The 25003-nt window shown below is 36.4% G+C and overlaps 1 protein-coding gene across 1 annotated transcript in view; it reads left to right on the top strand.

Moving 5' to 3' along the window:
• Positions 1–25003, top strand: part of PRMT9 (protein arginine methyltransferase 9) — a 39308-nt gene that overhangs the window by 10658 nt on the left and 3647 nt on the right. The window contains exons 6-11 of the mRNA XM_026499443.4: positions 1006–1112; positions 7599–7791; positions 9262–9445; positions 11950–12664; positions 20686–20839; positions 24647–24769. Coding sequence (XP_026355228.2) covers positions 1006–1112; positions 7599–7791; positions 9262–9445; positions 11950–12664; positions 20686–20839; positions 24647–24769 — 1476 coding nt within the window. The remainder of the gene's footprint in view (positions 1–1005; positions 1113–7598; positions 7792–9261; positions 9446–11949; positions 12665–20685; positions 20840–24646; positions 24770–25003) is intronic.

The following is a 25003-nucleotide window of genomic DNA, read 5'->3' as shown; positions in this document are numbered from 1 at the left end:
ATTCAAAATTAGTATATATTGTGAAATGAATATTATATATATAGTATATGAATACTATATATATAGTATACTATATATGAATATTATATATATAGTATATATATATATACTATATATATAGTGAAATGAATATTATATATAAATAGTATATATAGTATGAATACTATATATATAGTATACTATATATGAATATTATATATATAGTATATATATATATACTATATATATAGTGAAATGAATATTATATATAAATAGTATATATTGTGAAAGTTTCTTCACAAAAGAAACTTTTCAATTGCTTTTTTTTTAAGATTTATTTTTAAGCAATCTCTACACCTAATGTGGGGCTAGAACTTAAAACCCTGAGATCAAGAGTTGCATGCTTTACCTCCTGAGCCAGCCAGGCACCCCCGAAAAGAAACTTTTTAAAATTTTTTAATATTTTTTTTTAAAACAAGATTTTATTTTATTTTAGAGAGAGAGGGGAAGTGGCAGGGGGCAGTGGCAGAGGGAGAAGAAGAGAGAGAATTTCAAACAGACTCTGAGCTCAGCAGTGAGCTCATTGCAGGGCTTTATCTCATGACCCTGAGATCATGACCTGAGCAGAAACCAAGAGTCGGACACTTAACCAACTGAGCCACCCAGGCACCCCAAAAGAAACTTTTTAAATATTTTATTTATTTAATAACTTATTTGAGAGACAGGGAGAACACGTGCGAGTGGGGGGAGGGGCAGAGGGAGAAGGAGAGAATCTCGTGGAGTCTGATACAGTCAGTCTCATGACCCTGAGATCATGATCTGAGCTAAAACCAAGAGTCAGACACTTAACCCACTGAGCCACCCAGATGCCCTCCCAAAAAAACTTTTTAAAGAAAAAAATACCTTAACTTGTTCATCCTTACCTGTTGCTTTTAAAGTTTTTTTCTTATTAATTTTCTTTCTCATAATCATGCACACATTTTTACATACATGTAATTGAATATAATTTTTATTGTTATATTTTAGAACAGAGGTGAAAATGGTAATTGTGAAAAGTATGGGAAAGTTATACCAGCAAGTGCTGTGATATTTGGGATGGCAGTAGAATGTGCAGAGATAAGAAGACATCATAGGTAAGTGATTATTTAAATAGTAAATTTTAGAAAACAATAATTTTAAAGACTAAACTATACTTGAATGTTTATTTAGTATTTATTTGGATGAGAATTTGTAGTTTTGTGGCCTTTAAATTCATGATGTTTATTCCAGTCTTAATTCCCTTTTTGCCTTTTTCTTACTTTCTTTTAAAGTGGAGCTCTGGGGATGCCTGGGTGGCTCAGTTGATTAAGCATCTGCCTTCAGCTCAGGTCATGGGATTGAGTTCCGCATTGGGCTCTGTGCTTAGCATGGAGCCTGCTTCTCCCTCTGCCTGTGCTCCCCCTGCTTGTGCGCATGCTCTCTCTCTCAAAAAAATAAATAAAATCTTAAAAAATAAAGTGGAACTCTAGAATGAAAACCAGCTTTCAGTTTTTTAGTGGAAAATCAATTTTGATACAACTTAGTATTTTTTTTTATTTATGATAGATTAAAGAGGCCCCCTTCAATAACTTAATGATAGTAAAGGTAACATATAAATATTTTAAGACATAGTGATGAAAAGAAGAAAATAAAAATTATCCTAAACTCCTCACCATTAGATAGCTACTGTTCATCTTTGTTGTATACTCTTCCTTACTTTTCTATGCATGTTACAGGGTGATAAGTAAAAATATTTAGTTATTGGTAGGGCATAGGGCACCAGCCAGACAGTGGCCCTAATTAATAGATTGGCTGAATTAGTGTGCTGGTTGAGTGTCAGCTCTGTGTAAGTAAATGTGTGTGTGTATAAATTTAATTTTGTTTCAAAAGTATCAGTAAATATATTTGCTTTTTCTTTGTGAGCCTCTTCGTGTTAATAGATATGCTTCATGATTTTTTAAAACCAATTTCTTATAGTTCTCAGAGTTGAGAATTTTTAGGTTGCTTCTACTGTTCTGCATTTAAGAACAAGAATAAATACCTTCGTACTTAGGTCTGTGTGGACTTGTCTTTATTATTTTCTTGGAATAAATTTCTTAATAAAGTATTGAGTTAACTAATATCTTAAAAAAAAAAAAAAAGAATTGAGTTAAAAGGTACGTACATTTTTCATTCATGGAGACAAATTGCTGAATTGCCCACCAGAAAAGCTAGGTTGTCTCTTGCTGGGATTTCTTGCTATAACACAATGTTAGATTCTTTGCCATTAACAGTTTCTCTTTATATTTTATGGGTAAGTCACTAAAATTGTTTGCCTAAGCAAAAAAGAAATTGACTGGTATCCATTTTGAAAAAGGATCCCTTTATCATTGATTCAATAATAGCAAATAAGGGCCTGACTATACAACAGAAGCACCATAGCAGCTTTTGTTTAAAAAAAAAAAAAAAAAAAGCCATACATTTTGCTGGAGTAGGTCTGGGTCAGTGAGGCCTGGTATTTATTTTTCACGAAGCTCAGCAGTGTGGGTTGAGGATGATGAAGAAGGGTACTGAATAATATAGAGATGAGTGCTACTGTTTTATCTGGTAGAAACAATTTTTTTAAAGATTTTATTTATTCACCTGAGAGAGAAAGAGAGCTAGAGCGTTCATGGCGGCCGGGGGCGGGGGTGGGGGGTGGGGGTGGAGGGGTGGGGGGGATGGGGAGAGGCAGAGGAAGAGGAAAGAGAATCCCAAGCAGACTGCACACTGAGGGCAGAGCCCAACGTGGGGCTTGATCCCACGGCCCTAAGATAATGACCTGAGCTGAAATCAAGAGTTGAATGTTCAACCAACTGAGGCACCTGGTGCCCCTGATTGAAACAATTTTTTTTTCTAAGATTTTATTCATTTATTTGAGGGAGAGAGCAGGAGCTGTGAGAGAGGAAGAAGCAGACTCCCTGCTGAGCAGGGAGCCCAACGCAGGGCTTGATCCCAAGACCCCAGGATCAGGACCCCAGCCCAAGGCAGTCCCTTAACCGACTAAGCCATCCAGGTGCCCCTGGTAGAAACAATTTTAACTATTATAAAAATTACTGTTTGGGGGCACCTGGGTAGCACAGCGGTTAAGTGTCTGCCTGCTTATTCAGATAAACAGAAGATTCAACTAATTAGGCTCCAAACAGTGATTATTTTTTTAAAGATTTTATTTATTCATTCGACAGAGATAGAGACAGCCAGCGAGAGAGGGAACACAAGCAGGGGCAGTGGGAGAGGAAGAAGCAGGCTCATAGCGGAGGAGCCTGATGTGGGGCTCGATCCCATAACGCCGGGATCACGCCCTGAGCCGAAGGCAGACGCTTAACCGCTGTGCCACCCAGGCGCCCCATGAATAAGCAAATGTTTTAAGAATAGTCAAGAAAAGTGAGAAATTTTGCCTTATTAGATATAAAATTCTAGAAATAAAAAATACAGATGCAGAAATAGAAAAATAGATCAGTGGAACACAATAAATACAGATATAGACCTTGGAATTTATAGGGATTTAATAATGATACAGATGTGGTTTTTCAGATCAGCAGAGAAAGGATGAATGGAGATAGAGATGACATTTTTTATTTGGGGGAAAACATTAGATTCTTACTTTAATTCAAGATGAATTAAATATCTAAGTGTAGAAAATCCATCGAGTGATGACGGCTTTCCAAAGGAAAACACAGGATAGAGTCTAGAAGTTATAAAAGATTGACAAATTTGACCACATTAAAAATTTTTTAATATACTGGTGGAAGATAGTATAAATAAAGGTAAAAGACAGTTGACAGACTGAGATAAAAATTTGTAACTTTTACAACAAAGTATTAATAAACTTAAAATTGTTAATCAGAAAGAAATTAATCCAATAGTAGAACATTTTTTGAATATTTATATTAGTAAGCATTAAAAATGATAATATCCTATTTTCTCACAGGTGTGGTGAAAACTTATACACTGTTAGTACAACATTTTAATAGCTCAATTCGTCATTGTCTAACAAAACTAAAGATCTGTGTAGTCCTTGACCTAGTAATTCCATTTCTGGTAATCTATCCTGATAAATGTACTTAGACCTGTGTGCAGCGATACATGTACAAGGATACTTACTGTAATGCTGTAATTGGAGGAAAAAAACTATCTGAAGGCTTATTAATAAGAAAATATTTCAATAATTTTTGATAAAACATTTACCTCGTGCAGTACTGTGTAAGTGTCAAAAAGAATTATTTAAGGTACATGTACTGACATGGAAAGAAGTTCATGATATACTATTAAGTGAAAAAAACAAGGTGTAATCCTAGGAGCAGTGAGCATACCTGGCACTTAGGTCTTGGTTTCTAAATTCCATTTCTCGCCAAAAGGAACTATAGCTCCTTGGAGAAATGGCTGCTTCCAGAACTAGGGTAGGACAGATCCAAGATGACTCTGAAACATTTTGCGTCAGAAATTAAGGAGGTACTCCAAAAAAAATTATAGACCGTTAAAGGACATAGACGCATGCTTGGAAGGATCTCACACTGGCCAAATCTGAGACAAATTAAGCACCAAATACATACATACATAAGGGCATTTATAAATCAAAACCCATCGAGTAAAATAAGAATCCATGAGTTCCTACTTACAATAAATAGCTTAATAAATTCATAAATGGGGACAAAAAGACAGTTCTTTCTAGCAATAGAATGTTGACTAATAACAAAACAAATGTTGGAGAATTATTGTTTGCAATCCCCATGTAAAGATGGGAGCAAAAATTATGGATGTATCAAATCAATGAGAAATTTAATGAAGGTCGGGATATTTATAAGTTTAAAAGTATCTTCTCACAAATTACTTATTACAAAAGGAAAAATGTTAATTACACGGGGAAGAAACCACATAGCATCTTATCCAAGTGATCAAAATTAGCATCACCAGTAAGATTCCTCCAAATCTCATACTTTGAGGATATATGCTTATGTAATATTACACCCAAAATGTATATAACATATATGTAATTGTGAAAAAACCTCACGCAAACTTATACTGGGGGACACTCTATAAAATAACTGGCCTATCATGAGAGACAAAGCAAGGATGAGGAACTGTTACGGATTAAAGGAGATTAAAAAAAAGTTCAATTGAAATCATTATCCTGTATCAGGGAGAAAAGACCATAGGACATTTTGATTTGTTAATTCAGTTGACAAATATAGGCTATGGACTGAAGAGTAGATAATACTGAAATTGATAACTGTATTGTGGTTAAGAAATTATCCTCATTTGTAATAAAGATGCACTAAAGTAGTTATTAAGGGGTAAATAGGCATGGTGAATGCAACCTACTCTCAAATGATTCCAAAAAAAGAACAGATATGGAGAGAGAGAATATGATAAAGCAAATGTGGCAAAATTTAAAATGTGATGTTATTTAAAAATGTTATTTAAAAAAATTTAAAATGTTATTTAAAAATGTGATGAATCTGGATAAAGGATGTGTAGAGTTCTTTAGATTATCCTGGAAATCTTTCTAAAAATTTGAAATCATTTTCAAAATAGAGCAAAGGAAAATATATATATCTGAACAATATACGTACATATTACTACATAAAGGAAAAGGTATTGAAAGGATCAGACTTTTAACAGTGAAAAAATGGGGATAAGGAGTACTGTGAAGGTGGGCTTCCACTATTTACTATTTTGTTTAGAGTTTTGATAAGTTTATATTCATGTATTTTATAAGAAAAGGAAGTTGTCATATCCTTTTTTTGTTTCTGTAACTTGTCACTTTTGAGTTATGAAAATCATTAATCGAACACCTGGGTGGTTCAGTCAGTTAAGCGTCTGCCTTCCTCTCAGGTCATGATCCCAGGGTCCTGTAGTCGAGTCCCACATAAGCCTCCTGGCTCAGTGGGGAGTCTGCTTCTCCCTCTCCCTCTGCCCCTCCCCTGGCTTGTGCGCGTGCTCTCTCTCTTTTTCTCTCTCTCACTCTGTCTCTCAAATAAATAAAAAAAATATTTAAAAAGAAAATCATTAATCATTCCATTTGTTGATTTCATTTTTTTGAGTTTATAATAAAATAATTTCTAGAAGTAGACCATTCCAACTTCTAAAACACTGTAAGGAGAGAGATTAATGAATGCCTCTATGATGAGATAAGATTGGAGCTTTTCTTTTCTTTTTTCTTTTCTAGATTTTATTTATTTATTGGAGAGAGAGAGCACAAGCAGGGGGAACAGCAGGCAGAGAGAGAGGGAGAAGCAGGCTCCCCGCTGAGCAGAGAGCCTGATGCGGGGCTCCATCCCAGGACCCTGGGATCATGACCTGAGCCGAAGGCAGATGCTTAGCTGAGCCACTCAGGGACCCATGGAGTATTTATTTTTCATAAAATGGTGTTGCTAAAATGTTCATGAAGTGTTGTTTTTTTTTTTTCAATATAAATTTTTATTGACATCAGAACACTGTTATAGCAAGTGCATAAACCATAAATTTATGGTTTGATGAGTTTTCATGAAGTTAATACACTTATGTAATCTTTGATCAGATCAAGGTCCAGAACATTACCATCACCCCAGAAAGTACCCAGAAAGAAACCCCTTCCAGTTATGGGTACCCTGTCCCCCGTAAAAGTAGCCACTATCCTGACTTCTAACACCATGGATTATTTTGCCTGTTTTGAATTTCATACAAGTGGGATCATACAGAATAGGTTTTTTTTGTGCCTGGCCTCTTCTTTTCAACATCCATGTTCGCTGGTGTGTAGTTTGCTCATTCTCATTGATGTACAGTATACCAGTAGATGACTATACCAATACATTTGCCTTTACTGATGATGGATATTTAGGTTATGTCCAGTTCTTTGGTTATTGGAAATAGTACATCTGTAAACATTCTTGAGTATTCTTTTGGTGATTGTGTGTATGGATTTTTGTTGGCTATATTCCCAGAAGTAGAAAAGCCAAATACCTTGAGGTTCCTATATTAAGACTGAATCTAGAATGGTTATGTTCAGCTTGAGTAGGTACTGTGAAAAAGTCTTCCAAAGTGTTCTTATTAATTTTATACTCCTGCCAATAGTGTATGAGACAGTATCATCACCAGAACTTGGTATTGACTATTTCATTTTCCCAGTTCTGGTGGTTGTATAGGTGTTAACTTCATTTCCCTGGTGACTAATGAAGCTGAGCAATTTTTTGTATGCTTATTGGCCATTTGAATATGCCCTTCTGTGAAGTGTCTTGTTTGTCTTTTGCCCATTTTTTTTAATTTGTAGAAATTTAAAAATGTATTTTGGATATGAGCCCTTTTTTGGATAGATATATTATAAATTCCTTCTAGTCAGTGTGCCTTTGTACTTTCTTAAAGCTGAGTATCTTTTGATGAAAAGAGTTTTTAATTTTAATATGACCTATTTGTCATTTGTTTTCCTTTATTGTTAGTGATTGTGTATGTAATTGTGTTTAAACCTCTGTCAGTGAAGTTTTATTTCATTTTTATGTTTATTTTTTCTGGACTCAGTATTAGATGTGTTACTTGATTCTAAAAAAAAAAAAAAAACCAGAGAAACCATCTTTTTCCCTTCCCCTCCTCATTTTCCCTCCTACCAGGGTGGGTACTAAGGATGTTGCTGGGATCTGTTTACCAGCAAACGTGAAATTTCAGAGTCCAGCTTGTTCTTCTGTAGATACTGAAGAGACAATTGAACCATATACAACTGAAAAGATGAGTCGAGTTCCTGGGGGATATTTGGCTTTGACAGAGTGCTTTGAAATTATGACAGTAGATTTCAACAATCTTCAGGTAAAAAAAAGTTCAGTTACAGTTTTTGAGCATTAAATTTCAGGCATTGTTTAGAGTAATACATAGGATAGTCTTATTTTATGAATTTTCATGGGATTCTACCTACTATATATAAGGAAAATGATTAAATGGTAATCAGTATTTTCTCCTGAAATTATGTACTTACTTTAAATACATAGGGAAGAAAAATCCCTAAGGTTTGTTGGAATGTGTAATGTGCCAGGTGCTTTCACATGTGTTCTTTAGATTGCTTTTACAACAGTGCTGCAATTATAATTATAGTTAAAATTATCTTTGTGCTAAATTATGCAAGTGTGAATGCAAGAGTTATAACCTAAAGCTTTCTGACTTTCTGAATGTCATGCTACCATTTCAAGTTAACAGTATTCCTTGAAATGAACAGTAATCCAGATCTCTAGATTGTATCTGTAGTAGGGTGATCTCCCAAATCAGTTTGCCCAGAAGTGAGAGGTCCCCAAGACATAGGACTTTCAGTTTTAGACTAGGACAGTCTTGGGCAAACCAGGACAGGTTGGTTGTCCTGTGTATCATCTGTGTGTGTTTTATTGGTGGGTGGTGGGTGGATGTGCTGCATAGAGAAAGTGCCCAAGGAAATTGAGAAAGAGTCCTTCTCTGAAGATCTTTAAGGTTAGATGAGATGTGCCTGGGGACAGAAGACTTTGTACGGGTCATTTTAGCCTATGATCTTTATAATTTAATAAATTTAATATAATTTAATCCCGTATTAATTGTTACTAGGTTCTTCTTGAGGTGGTTTGGAACTACTTTAACACTTTGACATTACTTACTGAGGCTGAGCTTCAAGAGCATTTCATTTCTGATATAACAGTACAGTAGGGAACAACACAGTTATCGTTGCTAAATACCCCAAAGCCATCTCTTATTTTGAGCTTTTCTTATGTTAATTTTTCTTTGTCACAATTAAAAAAAAAAAACCCACCTTAGCAAGGCTTTAAGTTGGAAGTAATATTTGCTTGTTTAACACTTTCAAGTAATCAAGAACAGAAAAGAGAAAGCGTATGTCTGCCTTTTTAAAATCTAGGTCCTACTTTCCCCAGATCACCAATTTGAAGTACGTCTTTTCAGACTTGCTTTTCTGTTATTCTACACACACACACACACACACACACACACACACACACACTTTTTAAAAAACAAAATCCCCGTTTGCCGCTCGCTGCCTTCATTCAACAATACATCATGGACTTCTTTCTACATCAGTATTATGTATCTGCCTCATTGTTTTTAATAGTTGCACGGTATTCCACTATGATAGATGGGAGCTTCTCATTCAGTATGCCTTAAATGGCTATAGGTGTGTTAAGATACTGACTTTCCTAAGGGTGCTGGGCAGATCTGAGAATTTACAGAAATAGAAAGTGATGTGATATTGGGGCATGTATATATTAAACACATAAAATGTTTTCATTCCTTTTACATTTTTGTCAGGAATTAAAAAGTCTTGCAACTAAAAAACCTGGTAAAATTGGTATTCCTGTTATTAAAGAAGGCATATTAGATGCTATTGTGGTTTGGTTTGTACTCCAGCTCGATGATGAACACAGTTTATCCACAAGTCCCAGTGAGGAAACATGTTGGGAACAGGCTGTCTACCCCGTACATAACCTTGCAGGTATATCTTATCTAATTGTTTGTTTGTTTGTTTGTTTGTTTTAATCTTGTTACTTTAATCCTCTAAGCATTTGAATTAGTGGAAAAAAATTTACTTTGAATATGAAGTTTCCAGCCAAGGGAGATTGGTTAAATTTTTCAGAACTTACTTTTTTTTTTGAAAAAGATTTTATAGAGAGAGAGCATGTGAGCATGAACAGGGTCAAGGGCAGAGGGGGCAGAGGGAAAAAGAAGTAGGCTCCCCACTGAGCAGGGAGCCCATGCGGGGCTCGATCCAGGACTTTAGTTGGGGTCATGACCCGAGCGGAAGGCAGCCGCTCAATGGGCTCAGCCACCCAGGCGCCCCAGAACTTAACTTTTTTAAAAAGTAGTTTTAAATAACTAATATATGTAGTTAAGAAGAGAAAGTAAAACATAATTGCTGCATACTACCCAAAAATATCTATCATTGGGTCACCTGGGTGGCTCAGTTGGGTGAGTGTCCGACTCTTGATTTCGGCTGGGGTTGTGATCTCGGGTCCTGAGATTGAGCCCTGTGTAGGGCTCTGTGCTCAGCGAGTAGTCCACTTGGGATTCTCTCCCTCTGCCCCTCCCCTTGCTTGCATGCATGCTCTGTCAAATAAATAAATAAAGCTTTAAAAAATATCATTTCTTTAGCCCTGATTACTCTAATTATCCATAGATAAGAGAAATGCTAGTCCATTTTTTATAGAACAGTGGAAAAGTACTAGTGTAGGAGTTCTTGCTGCTTATAGAATCTGTGGAACCCCAGGTCATAAAAGTGCACACACACATATAAAACAAAGTTTTGCAGTTTTAGAGGGTTTATAAGTTCATGGACTCAGTGTTCATCATAATTATATTCTTAATCCCCTTCCCCTATTTCATCCATCCGTCCACCCCCCTCCCCTTTGGTAACCACCAGTTTGTTCTCTATAGTTGAGTCTGTTTTTTGCTTTGTCTCTTTCTTTGTTCATTTATTTTGCTGCTTAAATTCCACATATGAATGTAATATGGTATTTGTCTTTCTCTGACTGACTTCTTTCACTTAGCATTATACTCTCTAGATAGATGCATATTGTTGCAAGTGGCAAGATTTCATTCTTTTTTATGGCTAATACTCTATTATATCTATACACCATACCTTTAAAAAATTTTTTTTTGTTTAAGTTCCTGTTAGTTAACATACAGTGTAATAATAGTTTCAGGTGCATAATATAGTGATTCAACACTTCATACATCACCTGGTGCTCATCACAAGTGCACTCCTTAATCTTCATTACCTGTTTAACTCATCCCCCCCCACCCCTCCCTTCTGTACCACATCTTTATCCATTCATCTGTCAGTGGACACTTGGGCTGCTTTTACACCTTGGCTATTGTAAATAATGCTGCTGTGAACGTAGAGGTACATGTATCCCTTTGAATTAGTGTTTTCATATTCTTTGGGTAAATACCCAGTAGTGGAATTACTGGGTCATACGGTAATTGTGTTTTTAATTTATTGAGGAACTTCCATATTATTTTCCACAGAATTCCCATTGACAGTGCACAGGGGTTCCTTTTTCTCTACGTTGTCGCCAACACTTATTGTTTCTTGTGTTTTGATTTTAGCCATTCTGACAGGTGTGAGGTGGTATCTCATTGTGGTTTTGATTTGCATTTCCCTGATGTGAGTGATGTTGAGCATCTTTTCGTGTGTTATTTTTGTTTGTTTATTCTAACTCTCTTATAGTTACTTAGACATATGGGCTTTTTTTTTTTTAATTCTTTTTAGGGAAACGGCATTTTAAGTGTGTAAACACAAGAATAACCTTATTTTCAACTGGTTCTTAAGCTGATAAGAAGGAATTGTGATTATACATTTACATTTTTAAGTTTTACTGAGTTTGAAAGTTCATGGATAAGAACTTGATATAGTCTTTATTACAGGACTTGGTCCTTCCTTATATTGTCAAATTCCTAAAAATGCAAGTGTCTAAATACTTATAGTTAGAAATATTACTGCTAAGATTCTATTAAATGCTGCCTTGTTCTTTTGGAAATTTCTCTTAGGGAAAAGAATGCCCATTTAAGCTTAGGTGAGGGTTTGGTATTGACCTCTTTCATTTATCTTTGTTATTGTTGGCTTCATTACTGAAGATTTGGAGTCCCCTGTAGCCCCTCCCCCATCCCCTAATATGGAGATGATGATACCTAGTGATTGCACTAAAAGCACTATAGTGCTAATAGTTGGGGTCCAGTAATGGAGCTCTTGAATCTCTCTATTACACCATGAGTAAATTGTCTTCAAACTTAAGTTTTTGGCTAAGAAAGCTAGAGGGATTTTTCCTGTTTTTTGTAGGAAATGAATAAATTAATTCACTTAATTCTATTAAATCAATAGATGTAATCTTCCCTGTAGTAATTTCAAAATGGGGGGATGGTGGAAGTGTTTGTACGATCCTCAGACTTATAAATATATTCACCAATTACAATTTTTTTCTTTCTTACTATTTTACGGAGACTACTGGATAAAACCTGGCGACCATGTGATGATGGAAGTGTCTTGTCAAGATTGTTATTTAAGAATCCAGAATATCAGTGTTTTTGGTTTGGAACGTGAAGTGGATGCTAGAAAAAATTTTACCAAGGATAAAGACTTGCTCTCTTTAGGAAGTGAGGCTGAACTCTGTAGTGCCCTGGCTAACCTTCAGACCGGTAAACCAGATGCTGTGGAACAGACGTGTATATTGGAATCCACAGAAATTGCTTTGCTTAATAACAACCTCTATCACGAAGGCTTTAAAATGGCAATGAGAAAAGTGTTGTCTTCATTGACACCAGAGAAACTGTGTCAGGCCATGGACACTCAGTGTGAGAATGAGATGAGCTGCGGAAGTGAAGAGAGTAATTCTGAAGAAAGCATCCTGGAACCTTTCTATGTGTTAGATGTGTCTGAAGGCTTCTCTGTTCTGCCCATAATTGCTGGCACACTTGGGCAGGTTAAACCTTACAGTTCTGTGGAGAAAGACCAGCATCGTACCACTCTGGACCTCATATCTGAAGCCAATCACTTTCCTAAAGAAACACTTGAGTTTTGGTTGAGACATGTGGAAGATGAATCTGCTGTGTTGCAAAGGCCAAAATCAGACAAGTTGTGGAGTATAATTATATTGGATGTCATTGAGCCATCTGGGCTCATTCAGCAGGAGATAATGGAAAAAGCAGCAATATCCAGGTAAAACACAAAATACAACTTTTGGTTTTTGAGCTTAATTCATGTAAATTCTTTTAGTTCTTTAATGGCATAACTGTACAAATGAGTCACGATCATGTGTGTTCCTTAAACATTGCTTTTCAGGATGTGTGACTTTATCCCTTTCTCTTTGTGTGCATGTCATCACTCATTTTTTTTCATCTAAAGGAATGCCTTCTCTGTAGGTGTGAAGAAGAGAGCCTGCTTTGGGATTGGACTGCCTCTATATAATATAGAGAACTAAGTAGAGATTTATAAGAAGAGAGAAGATATTCAGAGTAAATAAAGAAAAAGCCAATCTCATCTTTTTGATTGAAGAAATACCTTTAATGGGGCACCTGGGTGGCTCAGTCAGTTAAGTGTCTGACTCTTAGAAAAATGTCTCTTCAAGTTCTTTGCCAAGTTTTTGAGTCAGATTTTTTTTTTTTTGAGTTTTAGAAATTCTCTATGTATCTATTAATCCCTTACCAGATAATTGACAAATATTTTCTCCCATTCTGTGGGTTGGTTGCCTTTTTACGTTATTGATATTATCTTTTGATATGCAGAAATTTAAATTTTTGATACAGTCCCACTTTGTTTTTTGTTTGTTTTACTTTTGTTGCCTGTTTTTGGTGTCATTTCCAAGAAATCGTTGTCAGATGTTATGGCCTAGAGCTATTCTCTTATGTTTTTTTTAAGAGGGTTTAGGTCTTACATTTTGGTCTTTGATCCATTTTGATTTAATTTTTGTATGTGGCATACAGTTAGGGCCCAGCTTCAGTCTTTTGAATATGGATATCCAGTTTTCCCAATAACTGTTAGTAGAAAAGACATCCATTCCTCATTGAATGGTTTTGACACCCTTGGCAAAAATCGTTTCACCATATACGTCGAGGTTTATTTCTGAGGTCTTCAGTTGTATTTCATTGATGTACATATCTGGTCTTTATGCCATTACCATCCTATTTTGATTATTGTAGTTTTATAATAAATGTTTTTTTTTTTTTTAAAGATTTTATTTATTCGACAGAGATAGAGACAGCCAGCGAGAGAGGGAACACAAGCAGGGGGAGTGGGAGAGGAAGCAGCAGGCTCCCAGCAGAGGAGCCTGATGTGGGGCTTGATCCCACAACACCGGGATCACGCCCTGAGCCGAAGGCAGACGCTTAACCGCTGTGCCACCCAGGCGCCCCTATAATAAATGTTTTTAAGCAACTAATTCTTTTTTGTTGTTGTGGTAAAAAACAACATTAAATTTATCATCTTAACCATTTTTTAAAATTATTTATTTATTTTATTATTCAACAGAGAGAGCAAGGTGGGGAGGGAGAGGGAGAAGCAGACTCCCCGCTGAGCAGGGAACCAGAGGCAGGGGGCTCAATCCTAGAACCCTGGATCATGAGCTGAGTCAAAGACAGGTGCTTAACTGACTGAGCCACCCTGGCATTCCTCATCTTAACCATTTTTAAGCATACAATTTAGTAGTACTAAGGTGTATTCACATTGCTTACAACAGATTGCTAGAACTTTTTCGTCTTGCAAAACTAAAATTTTATGACCACAATACACTAATTCCCCTTGCCCCCAAGCCCTTGGCAACCACCTTTCCAAATTCTGTTTCTATTATTTTGAGTACTTTAGATACTTCATATGTAGAATGATATGGTATTTGTCTTATGTGACTGATATTTTTCACTTACCATAATGTCCTTGAGGTTCATCCATGTTGTAACATGTAACAGGATTTCCTTGTTTTTTAAACTGCATAATATTCCACTGTATAAATATTCTAGTTTCATTAGCCATTCATCTGTTGGTGGACATTTGAGTTATTTTACCTTCTAGCTGCTGTGAATAATGCTGTAGTGAAAATGAGTGTGCATACATCTCTCAGATTCTGCGTTTGGCTTTTTTGGTATGTGTCTGGGGGTGCGATTGAGTCATATGGTAATTCTGACGAAGTACTGCAGCTTCCTTGGTGCTATGGCCAGTCATGGTACTAGAGCTCACCCTAATGTCTGCCTGTGGCACTGCACACTCTCTGCTCCCTAATCAAGCCAAGTGATCTCTTTTATCTATCAGAGGTCCCCAACCTGGCTCCTGTTTTTTTGTCACTGCTTAGGTTCATGCAAGAGAGAAACCAGTCCCTTGGGCAGCCCCCCCCCCCCCCCCCCCCCCGCCAAAAGTTAGAATGTTGGATGTACGTTCCATTCTTCTCTTTTTCTTCCCCACAGGAAGCTGGGAATTGGGAGTTCTCTCTTGATTGTACTTACTGTGTTGTGTGTGCCTGGGGAAGGGACTATGGCAAATAAATGCGATACATTTTCCTACCATCTTCCATGGAGTTCTTTCTGGCTGTGCACTGGCCTGGGGTACAGGAACCTCTTAACTGGTTTCTGGATATCTCACAGAAACAGTTTAGTCTGTGTGTTTTTGTTAAGTAAGTGTCTCTGGGGAGAGGTGAGTTGAAGACTTCCTATTCACCATTTTGCTTATATGGTCATTTTCCCTGTACTTTGTAGTTAAGTTTTGAAACTGGGAAGTGTAAAACCTCCAACTTCGTTGTTGTTGTTTTTTCAAGATTGTTTTGGCTATTCTGGATCCCTTGAAATTCCATATGAATTTTAGGATGGGGATTTTTCTATTTGGGTAAAAAATGCTGTTGGGATTTGATAGAGATTGCATTAAATCTGTATTGCTCACTTTGGGTAGTATTTACATTTTAACAATATTTTCTTCCAGTCCATGAATGTGGGATGTCTTTCTTATTTGTGACTTTTTAAAAAAGATTTATTTATTTATGTGAGAGAGAGAGTGCATGCATGTACAGGAGCATGGTGGGGGGTGGGGGGTGCAGAGAGACGCCCCACTGAGCAGGTAGCCTGACACAGACTCCATCCCAGGACCTTAGGATCATGACCTTAGCTGAAGGCAGATGCTTAACCATGGCTGAGCCATGTAGTTGCCCCTATTTGTGTCTTTCCAGAAATGTTTGTAGTTTTCAGTTTACAAGTCTTTAACCTGCTTGGTTAAGTTTATTTCCAAGTATTTTATTATTTTTGATGCTTTTGTAAGTGGGATTGTTTTCTTAATTTCCTTTTTGGACTGCTCATGTTAATTATAGAAATACAACTAATTTGTGTGTGTTGATTTTATATCCTGTAACTTTGCTGAATTTATTAGTTATAACATTTTTGTGTGGAATCTTTAGGGGCTTCTAAATATATGATGATGTCTGTGAACAGAGATAATTTTACTTCTTCATTTCTAGTTTTGATGCCTTCTATTTTTCTTGCCTGATTGCTTCATTTAGGACTTCCAGTGACTATGTTGAATGGAGGCAGTGAAAGTGGGTGTCCTTGTCTTGTTTATGATCTTAGTGGAAAAGCTTTCAGTCAGTCACATTTTATTTAAATGGAACCTTTAGAGGATTTTTAAAAAGCATTTTTGGTTATAAGAACAGTTTAGCAGACAATGTGTTCTATGTGAAGGATTAGTTATATAATAGTGGGAAACAATTTATGTAAAGCTATCAACTCCTCTTCCCCATTTTCTTAGTAGGGAGAGGAGTCCTATTGGCTTTTTGAGTGGGACAGTTTTTTTTGTTTTGTTTTGGTTTTTGTTTTTTTGGTTTTTTTTTTAATTTTTTTGTTTTTTGGGGTTTTTTTGTTTTACATTTTTTATATAGGATTGTCCCATGGATTGTACACTGTTTGACATCTCTGGGCACTAAGTGCTAGTAGCTCCTGTAATCATTGTTTAAACCGGTATTCTTTTCCTCCCCTCCAAATACCTCCTGAGTAACAGTGGGGAACCAGTGGTTCTTTCCTTTAGCCCAAGCTGTTGTACAGCCTCCTTACCTGGGTGGGTAGGCTTGTCTTAATTCTGGGGACAGAGGTATGCAGATATTCTCACACAGGCCTCCTATTTTTATCTTTAGCCTCTAACAGAGGGGGGTCTTATGACTGGTGAAAGAGGGTGAAATTAGTGATGGGGAGAATAGATTATATCTGGGATAAGGGCATCTCTGTCACTGGAACTCCTCCTGGCAACCCCCCCACCCCATCACCACCAAAGGCAAGGGAAAACAAGTCATTTCACCACCTTAAGTGTTTAGTTTCTAATTACTTTTGTAGTTGTTGTTTTAAAACGTTTAGTCATACTAAATTAAAATACAGGAGAAAGTTTAAAAGGTTGGTACTTTTTTTAAAAAAAAATCGAAACCCATTTAAAAACATCTTGTGTTGGGTCACAAGGAAACTGAAGAATTTCTTCTCTTCAGAATTTTTGCCATTTATGGTTAGACTTTTGAGTTGGAACATATTTTTTCACTCCTAAAGGCACAGGTGGTTCAGAAGTATTATTTGGCTTTGCAGAGGATTCCATTGAGGAGTCTGGCAGCTCCAGTGGCATAAGTGACAACAAAACGATGACAGTAAAGCTAAGCAGAGTTTCAAGGTGTTTACTGTTTTATCTAAACATAACTGAGAAGCATTCCTGTTAGTGACGGTAATATTGAGTTAAGGATTTGTACAAGATTTTAGATTGAAAGAGTAGGACCATGGCCTCTTAAAATAATTTATATATACTGAGTTTGTGTAGTATTTATCTCTGGCATGGTCATTAGTACTTGATTCAGCCTTTTCTGACTTTTTAAGGTTCAGCAGATAAAATTTTGATATTTTGTTTAGTCTAATTTTCTGAAATGATTTGATGTATTGCCCTCCCTTCCTCTTTCTCATAGATTTTTTATGGTTAGAAGGTTGACTTTTAACCTATGTGCTTTTTCAGCTTGCAGATTTCATAGTATAGTACCCTCTTGTGGTTATTTGGGGGTGGAGGGAATTAGTCAAGCAGCATAAAGCTCTGTGGCTAGTCTGTCATTTGAGATCTTGTGCTCTTGAAAGAAAAATTAGATCTGGTTCCATTTAAGCGGATCACAGATAACTTCAGAAAAATTTAGTAACATGGTTTTCCAGAATTAAACCTGATCCATTTAAAAAAACAGGTTTCTCCAGTTTTTTGGAAGATAAATTTTTATCTGATTTGCTAAAGACATAGATAGGAATTTTATTAAGACCTGTGTAATTTTACTAATTGTGGAGATTAATTTCTAGTAGAATTTACCTAAAATACCAAAAGTTATTAGGAAGGCAGTAACGAAAATAAGGAAAGCATTGGGGTCAGGATGGAGTCCTTTTTTAGGTTGATCTCTAATATATAGGACTTATTACACTATAAGTGATCATGTACTTGTTACTGAAGAGAGTTTATCCTGGTTTAGGGTCATGACTTGTCTCAATCAGTCTAATGCCATTGTATTTAGGAATCACCTCTAACTTTCCTTGCTGATTCTGTTCTTCAAATGACCTGGTTATGACACGGCTTCTGATTAGCTAGCTAATCTTTAGGCAGAGCTGTTACAACAACAGTCTGTTTCCTTATTGTAAACTTTTCCATCAGCTTTTTATTTTGAAATATTTCAAAATTTCAAGCTTAAGAAAAATTGCAGGAATAAAGACTGTTTTGTCTTTATAACCTTCACTCTTACTTTAACATTTAGTGTGTATCTCCTTAGTAAGAACAAAGGCTTCCCCCCCCTACATATCACAATAAAATCACTCAGGAAGCTTAGCATTGATAAAATACCATTATTTAATATATAGCCTATATTAAAACTTCATCTGCTGTCCCACTAATATCCTATATTCCTTTTTCTCTCCCCAATCTAGGTTCTAATCAAGGGTCCTGCATTGCATTTATTATTTTTTTTACATTTTTTAATTTTTTAAAGATTTTATTTGTTTATTTGACAGAGAGAGAGAGCCAGAGAGTACAAGCGGAGGGAATGGCAGAGGCAGAGGGAGAAGCAGGCTCCCCACTGAGGAGGGAGCCCAATGTGGGGCTCGATCCCAGGACCCTGGGATCATGACCTGAGCCGAAGGCAGACGCTTAACCATCTGAGCCACCCAGGCGTCCCTCTGCATTTCATTTAGTTGTCATGTCTTGTTATAGTTTGTCATTATGGTTTTCGATACAGTATTTTTAAATGGTTGAGAGAATCAGTTTAGTAAAAGCCAGAAGAATTAATGATTTGAAACTAAGAGCAGAAGTGCTAAAGAGGTTTTGAGAAATGGGTGTTTTATAGTTCGTTAAGATTTTAATGACCTATTCAGGGAAACTACATAGCATAAAATTTTAGTAACTTGTAGGCAGTATTTTTTTTAGATACACACAAATGTCTTGGCAAAACCAAACCTTAGCCTTGTGTTATTATAAATAGATCCTTAGTAACTCTATGTATTTAAGAGGAAAAATTTACTATGAAAGATATGTATGATAATATGAAGTCCATTTGTCTATAAATAGCCTGTCTTAGAAGTTCAGGTAGAAACCAGCTTAGAATATTCAGTAAAAATGAGGGCTTTAATGTGTGATTGTAAATGTGGCAAATGGAAATAATGACTTAATTTTAAAGTCCTTTAGAGTATCCTCCAACTCTGCTTCATTGTGAGTGGGTGAGTGAGTGGGTGACCCACTCACCCCCTCATGCTTCTCAAAGTTGAGGTGTGAGGAAATAAGACTGTAGGTGGACATGGAAACTGCCTTGGCTTAAGAGCCCTAAATTTCACATAGGAACTAATACCTTCCATGGGTGTAGCAATAGTAACACTTGGTTACAAGACAGACCACACTCTGGGAAGCCCAAAGATGATATAGCTTCCCATTAGGTGCTTATAGTTTGTTCATAGTTCTGTCAGTCTGGGTGCACTCTACCTATTAAGAGGCAATTAAAAAAATCTTTATCCTAAGCAGTGTTGCTGATCACACTAAGAGAGCTGACATTCCCCCTTTATGGGATTTCCAGGGAAACAAAAGGTGAAGAACCTAAGATCAGTTGTAGGAGGAGAATGGGTTTTGTTAACTCTTTACTCACACTCTTCCTCACATTCTTTATTAGAACGTTTGGATTTTTAATTACAATTTTTTCTTTCAGTGTTTAACTTTTTATTTTGAAGTAATTTCAGGCTTACAGAGAAGTTAAAGAATACTACAAAGAACTTTTAATAACAACAAAGAACTTTTAACTTATACCTTATTTACAGATGCACAAATTGTTAATATTTTGTCACATTTGCTTTATTGTTCTCTCGGAACTATTTAGAGTATGTTCCAGATATCATGTTCTTTTACCCCTAAATACTTTGGTGTATATTTCTAAGAACAGGGATATTCATGTACATGACCATCATACAGTTGTCAAAATCAGGAAGGATGGCCACAATAACCTATATCTAGTGTACAGTCTTACTCAGATTTCACCATTTGTTGCAATAATATCCTTTATAGCTTTTTTTGTTTCTGGTTCAGAATCCAGTTGAGGATCACATATTGCATGTCTCTTTAGTCTCCTTAATTCTGGAACAGTTCCTAAGTTTTTCATGACATTAACAGTTTTGAAGAGTGTAGGCCATTTATTTTGTAGAATGTTCCTCGTGTTTTATTTTGTTTTTAATTAGATTTGGATTATCCAATTTAGAGAGGAATCTTACCGAAGTTTTGTCACATTGGGAGGCACGTAGTGTTACTTTATTCCATTATTTTGATGTTAATTTAGATCAGTTGGTTTAACTTGTATGCACCAGGTTTTTCACCAATTGCTCTTTCCCTTTGTAATGAGTACGTCATTGTGATGGGGGGGCAATACTTTGAGACTTTGTAATATCTTTTTCCTAATAAAACTTTCACTCACTAGTTTTAATATCCATTGATGACTCTTCCTAAATGTGAAGACATATCCATTTAGCCAACTGGTTATTTTTCTCTTTCATGGATCAGCAGCCATTTTGACTTGTTGGGAATTTATTTCCAGTGGTTTTACCATTCAGCTACCAGCCAATAATCTAAAGTCTGTCAGATTATGTACAATTTGTAGCTCACCGATTCATTACAATTTAGTTATTGGTATTTATAAAACGTAGGGAATCAAGATGCTTTTTAAAACATTTTTCCTTCTCTAGGTGTTTGCTACAATCTGGAGGCAAGATCTTTCCTCAGTATGTGCTGATGTTTGGGTTGCTTGTGGAATCACAGACACTGGTAGAAGAGAGTGCTGTTCAAGGAACGGAACGCACTCTTGGATTAAATATAGCACCTTTTATTAATCAATTTCAGGTAAGTGTTTAGAAGTTCGGCCAGGTGGCTGTTAGCCATCATCTACGTTATCTTTCTTTGTAGTTTTATCGAGTCACTGTGTTTAGCTTCATTAGGATGGTAATCAGTTTCCTAGAGCAAAGGAATTTATGAGTGAAAATCAACCTAGGGATTAGAATAGCCAAGGAATTCTGTTGTTCTTACTGACAAAAGTCTATAGATATTCCTCTGAACTATTGTTACAAGTGAAAAATAAGATCCTAGGTTTAGTCTTAGGGAAAAGGGTGCTTGTCTAAAACAGAAGCAGCCAGAAAAAAGGCCTGCATTCTAAACTTGAACCCTTAATTACATTGAAACCGCAGGCTAGCAGGTGATAGGCATAAGCAGTTAACGTCTAGACAGACTGCAGGCGCCTAGGAAACTGGAGCTCAAGGCAAAGGGGTTAGTTGTTATTTGGGAAACAAGAACTCAAGATTTAGTGCTGGCAAAGGCATTAGCAGCAGAATACAAATTTGTGAGTTAAGATTGTGTGAGTGGATGAAGTGTCTAAGGAAAGAGGTTTGGGGTTGAAGGCAGAGGTAGGAAGTACGTGGAATACTGACGTGTAAGCCAAAGCAGAATTTGGGGAAGTAGGATTTGGGTACAGATTTAAAGAAGTGATATCTAAAAACTTTTCTCTAACGGCTATACATAGTAAGCCTTTGAATTTATGAATAGTACTTGCTCAACAAATAGAAGTTTGTTGAGAAAATGCTTTTTTTCCAGGGCTGGCTGAGATTTCAGAGTTTGTTTAATCTCAGATTTTTGGAGTGTTTAATAAGGAGAATACACTTATGAGAAGACAGAAGTTTAGGGGCACCTGGCTGTTTCAGTTGGAGGAGTGTGTGACTTAATCTTAGAGTCTACATGTTGGGTAGAGAGATTACTAAAAAAATAAATAAACTTTAAAAAAAAAAAGACGAAGACAGAAGTTTTAGTTGTTTGTGTGGTTCAGAAATACCACCATCTCTGTTCTGGCTTATTCCCTCTTGATCTTGGCATCAACAATTCTTTGATTCCATCAGAATCTATGATATTTTGATCCTGCCATGTTTTCACTGTATTTCCTGTTTTATATTCTCCCTTCCTTAATAGTTTGTATTCCGTGGTCCATATACTTTTCATATATCCCTTCACTTCAGTTTTCCACTGGCCTGGGAAAACCCTTCCTTCGTTAAATCCAGCTCTCTGCCTTCTCTACACCAGTACTCCTACAGCTGAATATTCAGACTTTGGTCTCACATCAGCTTGTGACTACTCATCCCAACAGGCAACTTTTGCTTGGTAGTTTTGCATTTCCTGGTCCACTTACCCATTTTCTTAGAAGATATTGTCTCCTATCTATCATAATATGATAATTAGCTATTACACAGACAACTGAGTGAACCAATGAAACAAAATGAGAAGTTGTAAAACAAAACAAAACAAACTATACAGTAGTCCTCCCTTATCTATGGGGAATACTTTCCAAGACCCACAATGAAAACCACCGATAGTACTGAACCTAATACTGTTTTTTCCTAAACATACCTATGATAAAGTTTAGTTTATAAATTAGGTAGAGTAAGAGATAACAATAACTAAAAATAGAGTAATTATAATGTACTGTAATAAAACTTTGGTGGGTGTGGTCTTTCAGAGGAGCTTATTGTATTCACCCTTCTTGTGATGAGGTGAGATGATAAAATGCCTACCTAAAGAGATTATGTGAGGGGACTGATAAGGCATTAGGTTGCTTTGACCTGACAGTTTGTCAGGAGGAGGACCCTCTGCTTCCGGACCTTGGTTGACTGCTGGTAACCGAAACCATGCAAAGTGAAATCACAGATAAAGGGGACTACTGTACAGAAAACAACAAATTTATTCATTCAACAAATGTCTACCATATATGTGCTACTTTAGGTTTTCAGAATATAGCTGTGAATCTAAGAGATAAGTTCCTGTGCTCATGGAGCTAGGATTCAAACTGACTAACGAGATAGATAATAAGCAAGTAAAAAGATTAGAATGATGATGGTTAGAAGTGCTGTGAACATAAAACAGATTAAGAGGGAATGGGGTTATGTGATATACTATTTTATATAGGTGATGACTAAGGAAAAGATTCATGGGTAAGTGATATTTAAGCAGGGAACTGAAGAAATAAGGAAGCAAACCATAAACAAGTCAAAGGATCAAAAGTGCAATGGCGTGAAGCAAGAGCATGACTGGAGTGTTCAGAAACAGGTCAGATGAAAGATGCGGTCAACAAAGTATTAGGAGCCAGATCTTGTACAGCCTTTTGGTCATATGAAGACTTTTACTCTGAAAGGGATGGAAGATACTAGGAGGGTATTGAGCAGAGGAATGGCACGGTGTATCTTGTTGGTTTGATTACTGTGATTGCTATGTTATAAGTAAACCACTTGTGAGAGCAGGCAAAGGCATTACTGCAATAATCCAGGGGAGAGGTGATAGTGACTTAGAGTGGTAGCAGTGTGGAGGTGGTGCAAAGTGTTCCGACTGTAGAGACACTGAAGCTAGGTTGTGGTATATTGGATGTGGGGTACGAGAGCCCCTGGAAGGATAGTTACCATCTACTGAAAGGGGGAAATAGCAGGAGGATCAGATTGTGTTTATGTGTTCACGGGATCATTGAACAGTAGGATAAGAATTCAGGGAAAGATTGAGGCTAAAGATAAAATTTGGTACTTAAATTTGGTAGATGATATTTAAAGCCTGAGTGAAATCACCATGGGGGTATATAGAAAGCACTGCACTCTAGAGAATTCATGAAATGATGAGCTCTAGATGGGAAATGTAGAAATTAGCACAGATACCAGGAGTGGCCAGGAGGCTCAGTTGAGAAACAGGAGTGAGGACAGACTATGAGGGATTAGAGGGCATGTGAGGAGAGGTAACAGGAATCTAGGGTAGCTTCTGGTGACTGATTTAAAGGAGGATAAAGGGCATAATGGGTCCTGGAAATGGCATGGAACTGCTGTGTTGTTATGGCAGGGAAGGTTGGGTGCCTTCAGGGATGCCCAGAGAGGGGTTGATAGATCCGTGTCCACTGTTTCACTATGCACAGTTGCTCTCTAGTATTTCACTTAAAGGAAAGAGGGCACTTTCAAAACAAGTTTCCTTTTTATTTCAAACGAAGAGGCTAAAAGTTACTAGTAGGAACGTTCCATTGATATTAAAATTGATGGAACACATTATAGTGGTGGCTCTCAACCCTGACTGAACTTTCAGAACTACTGATACGTGGATCCCAACTCCAGATCCATCTGGGTGTGGCCTGAGCAGTTGGGGCTTTTAAAAAGCTCTTTAGGTGATTTTAACTTGAAGCCAAAGTTGAGAACCATTGCTTTCTAGAAATAAACTTTATTTTCCAAATGAAATCCACTATTAATTATTTGGTTGAATTTGGCATATTTTCTCAAACAATATAATAATTAATATCGTACCATTTTTATTGGTTCATCTTTCATACATAAGCACATCCTGGCTTTAAAATTTTTGTAGCTGTTTGGCTTAAGTAAAAATTTAACCTGTGTTCATCCAGAAAAAGAATCTGTAGATATTGAAACCATAGCAAATTATTTAACCTGCCTAAACCTTGGTTTTTTCATCCTTATAAAACTGGAATCATGAAAGTGCTAATGCCTTAAGGCTGATAAGGGAATTAAATGAGGTATTAGATGTAAAAAGCATTGTATCATACTGATGGAAGTACGAAGTAAGCACTCGAGGGTACTTGGCCACAAAAAGAATTGAGTAAAAGTGAAAAATTTGTACTTTTTCTAGGTACCTATACGTGTGTTTTTGGATCTGTCCTCATTGCCCTGTATACCTTTAAGCAAGCCAGTGGAACTCTTAAGACTAGATTTAATGACTCCATATTTGAACACCTCTAACAGAGAAGTAAAGGTAATACAAAATGATTGTTCTTGTCATATTTAGAATTATCTTAAGCTAGGTAATACTTGATGTACATGAAACAGTATTAGCCACTTTCTTTGATGATTTAAATGTTACGTTTTTTTCTAAACAATATCTAAAAATGAGCTTGGGTAAATCCTAGTGAATACCATAGACTGGTATTAATTTGAATTGGGCGATTAAATCTTTATAAAATTTGGAGCTAAAATTGACTTAAAAAGA

The sequence above is a fragment of the Ursus arctos genome, unplaced genomic scaffold (assembly GCF_023065955.2).
Source record: "Ursus arctos isolate Adak ecotype North America unplaced genomic scaffold, UrsArc2.0 scaffold_11, whole genome shotgun sequence".
In the NCBI taxonomy this organism is placed as follows: domain Eukaryota; kingdom Metazoa; phylum Chordata; class Mammalia; order Carnivora; family Ursidae; genus Ursus; species Ursus arctos.
The sequence above is the reverse complement of the archived record's forward strand: the minus strand, read 5'-3'. Positions and strand labels throughout refer to the sequence as shown.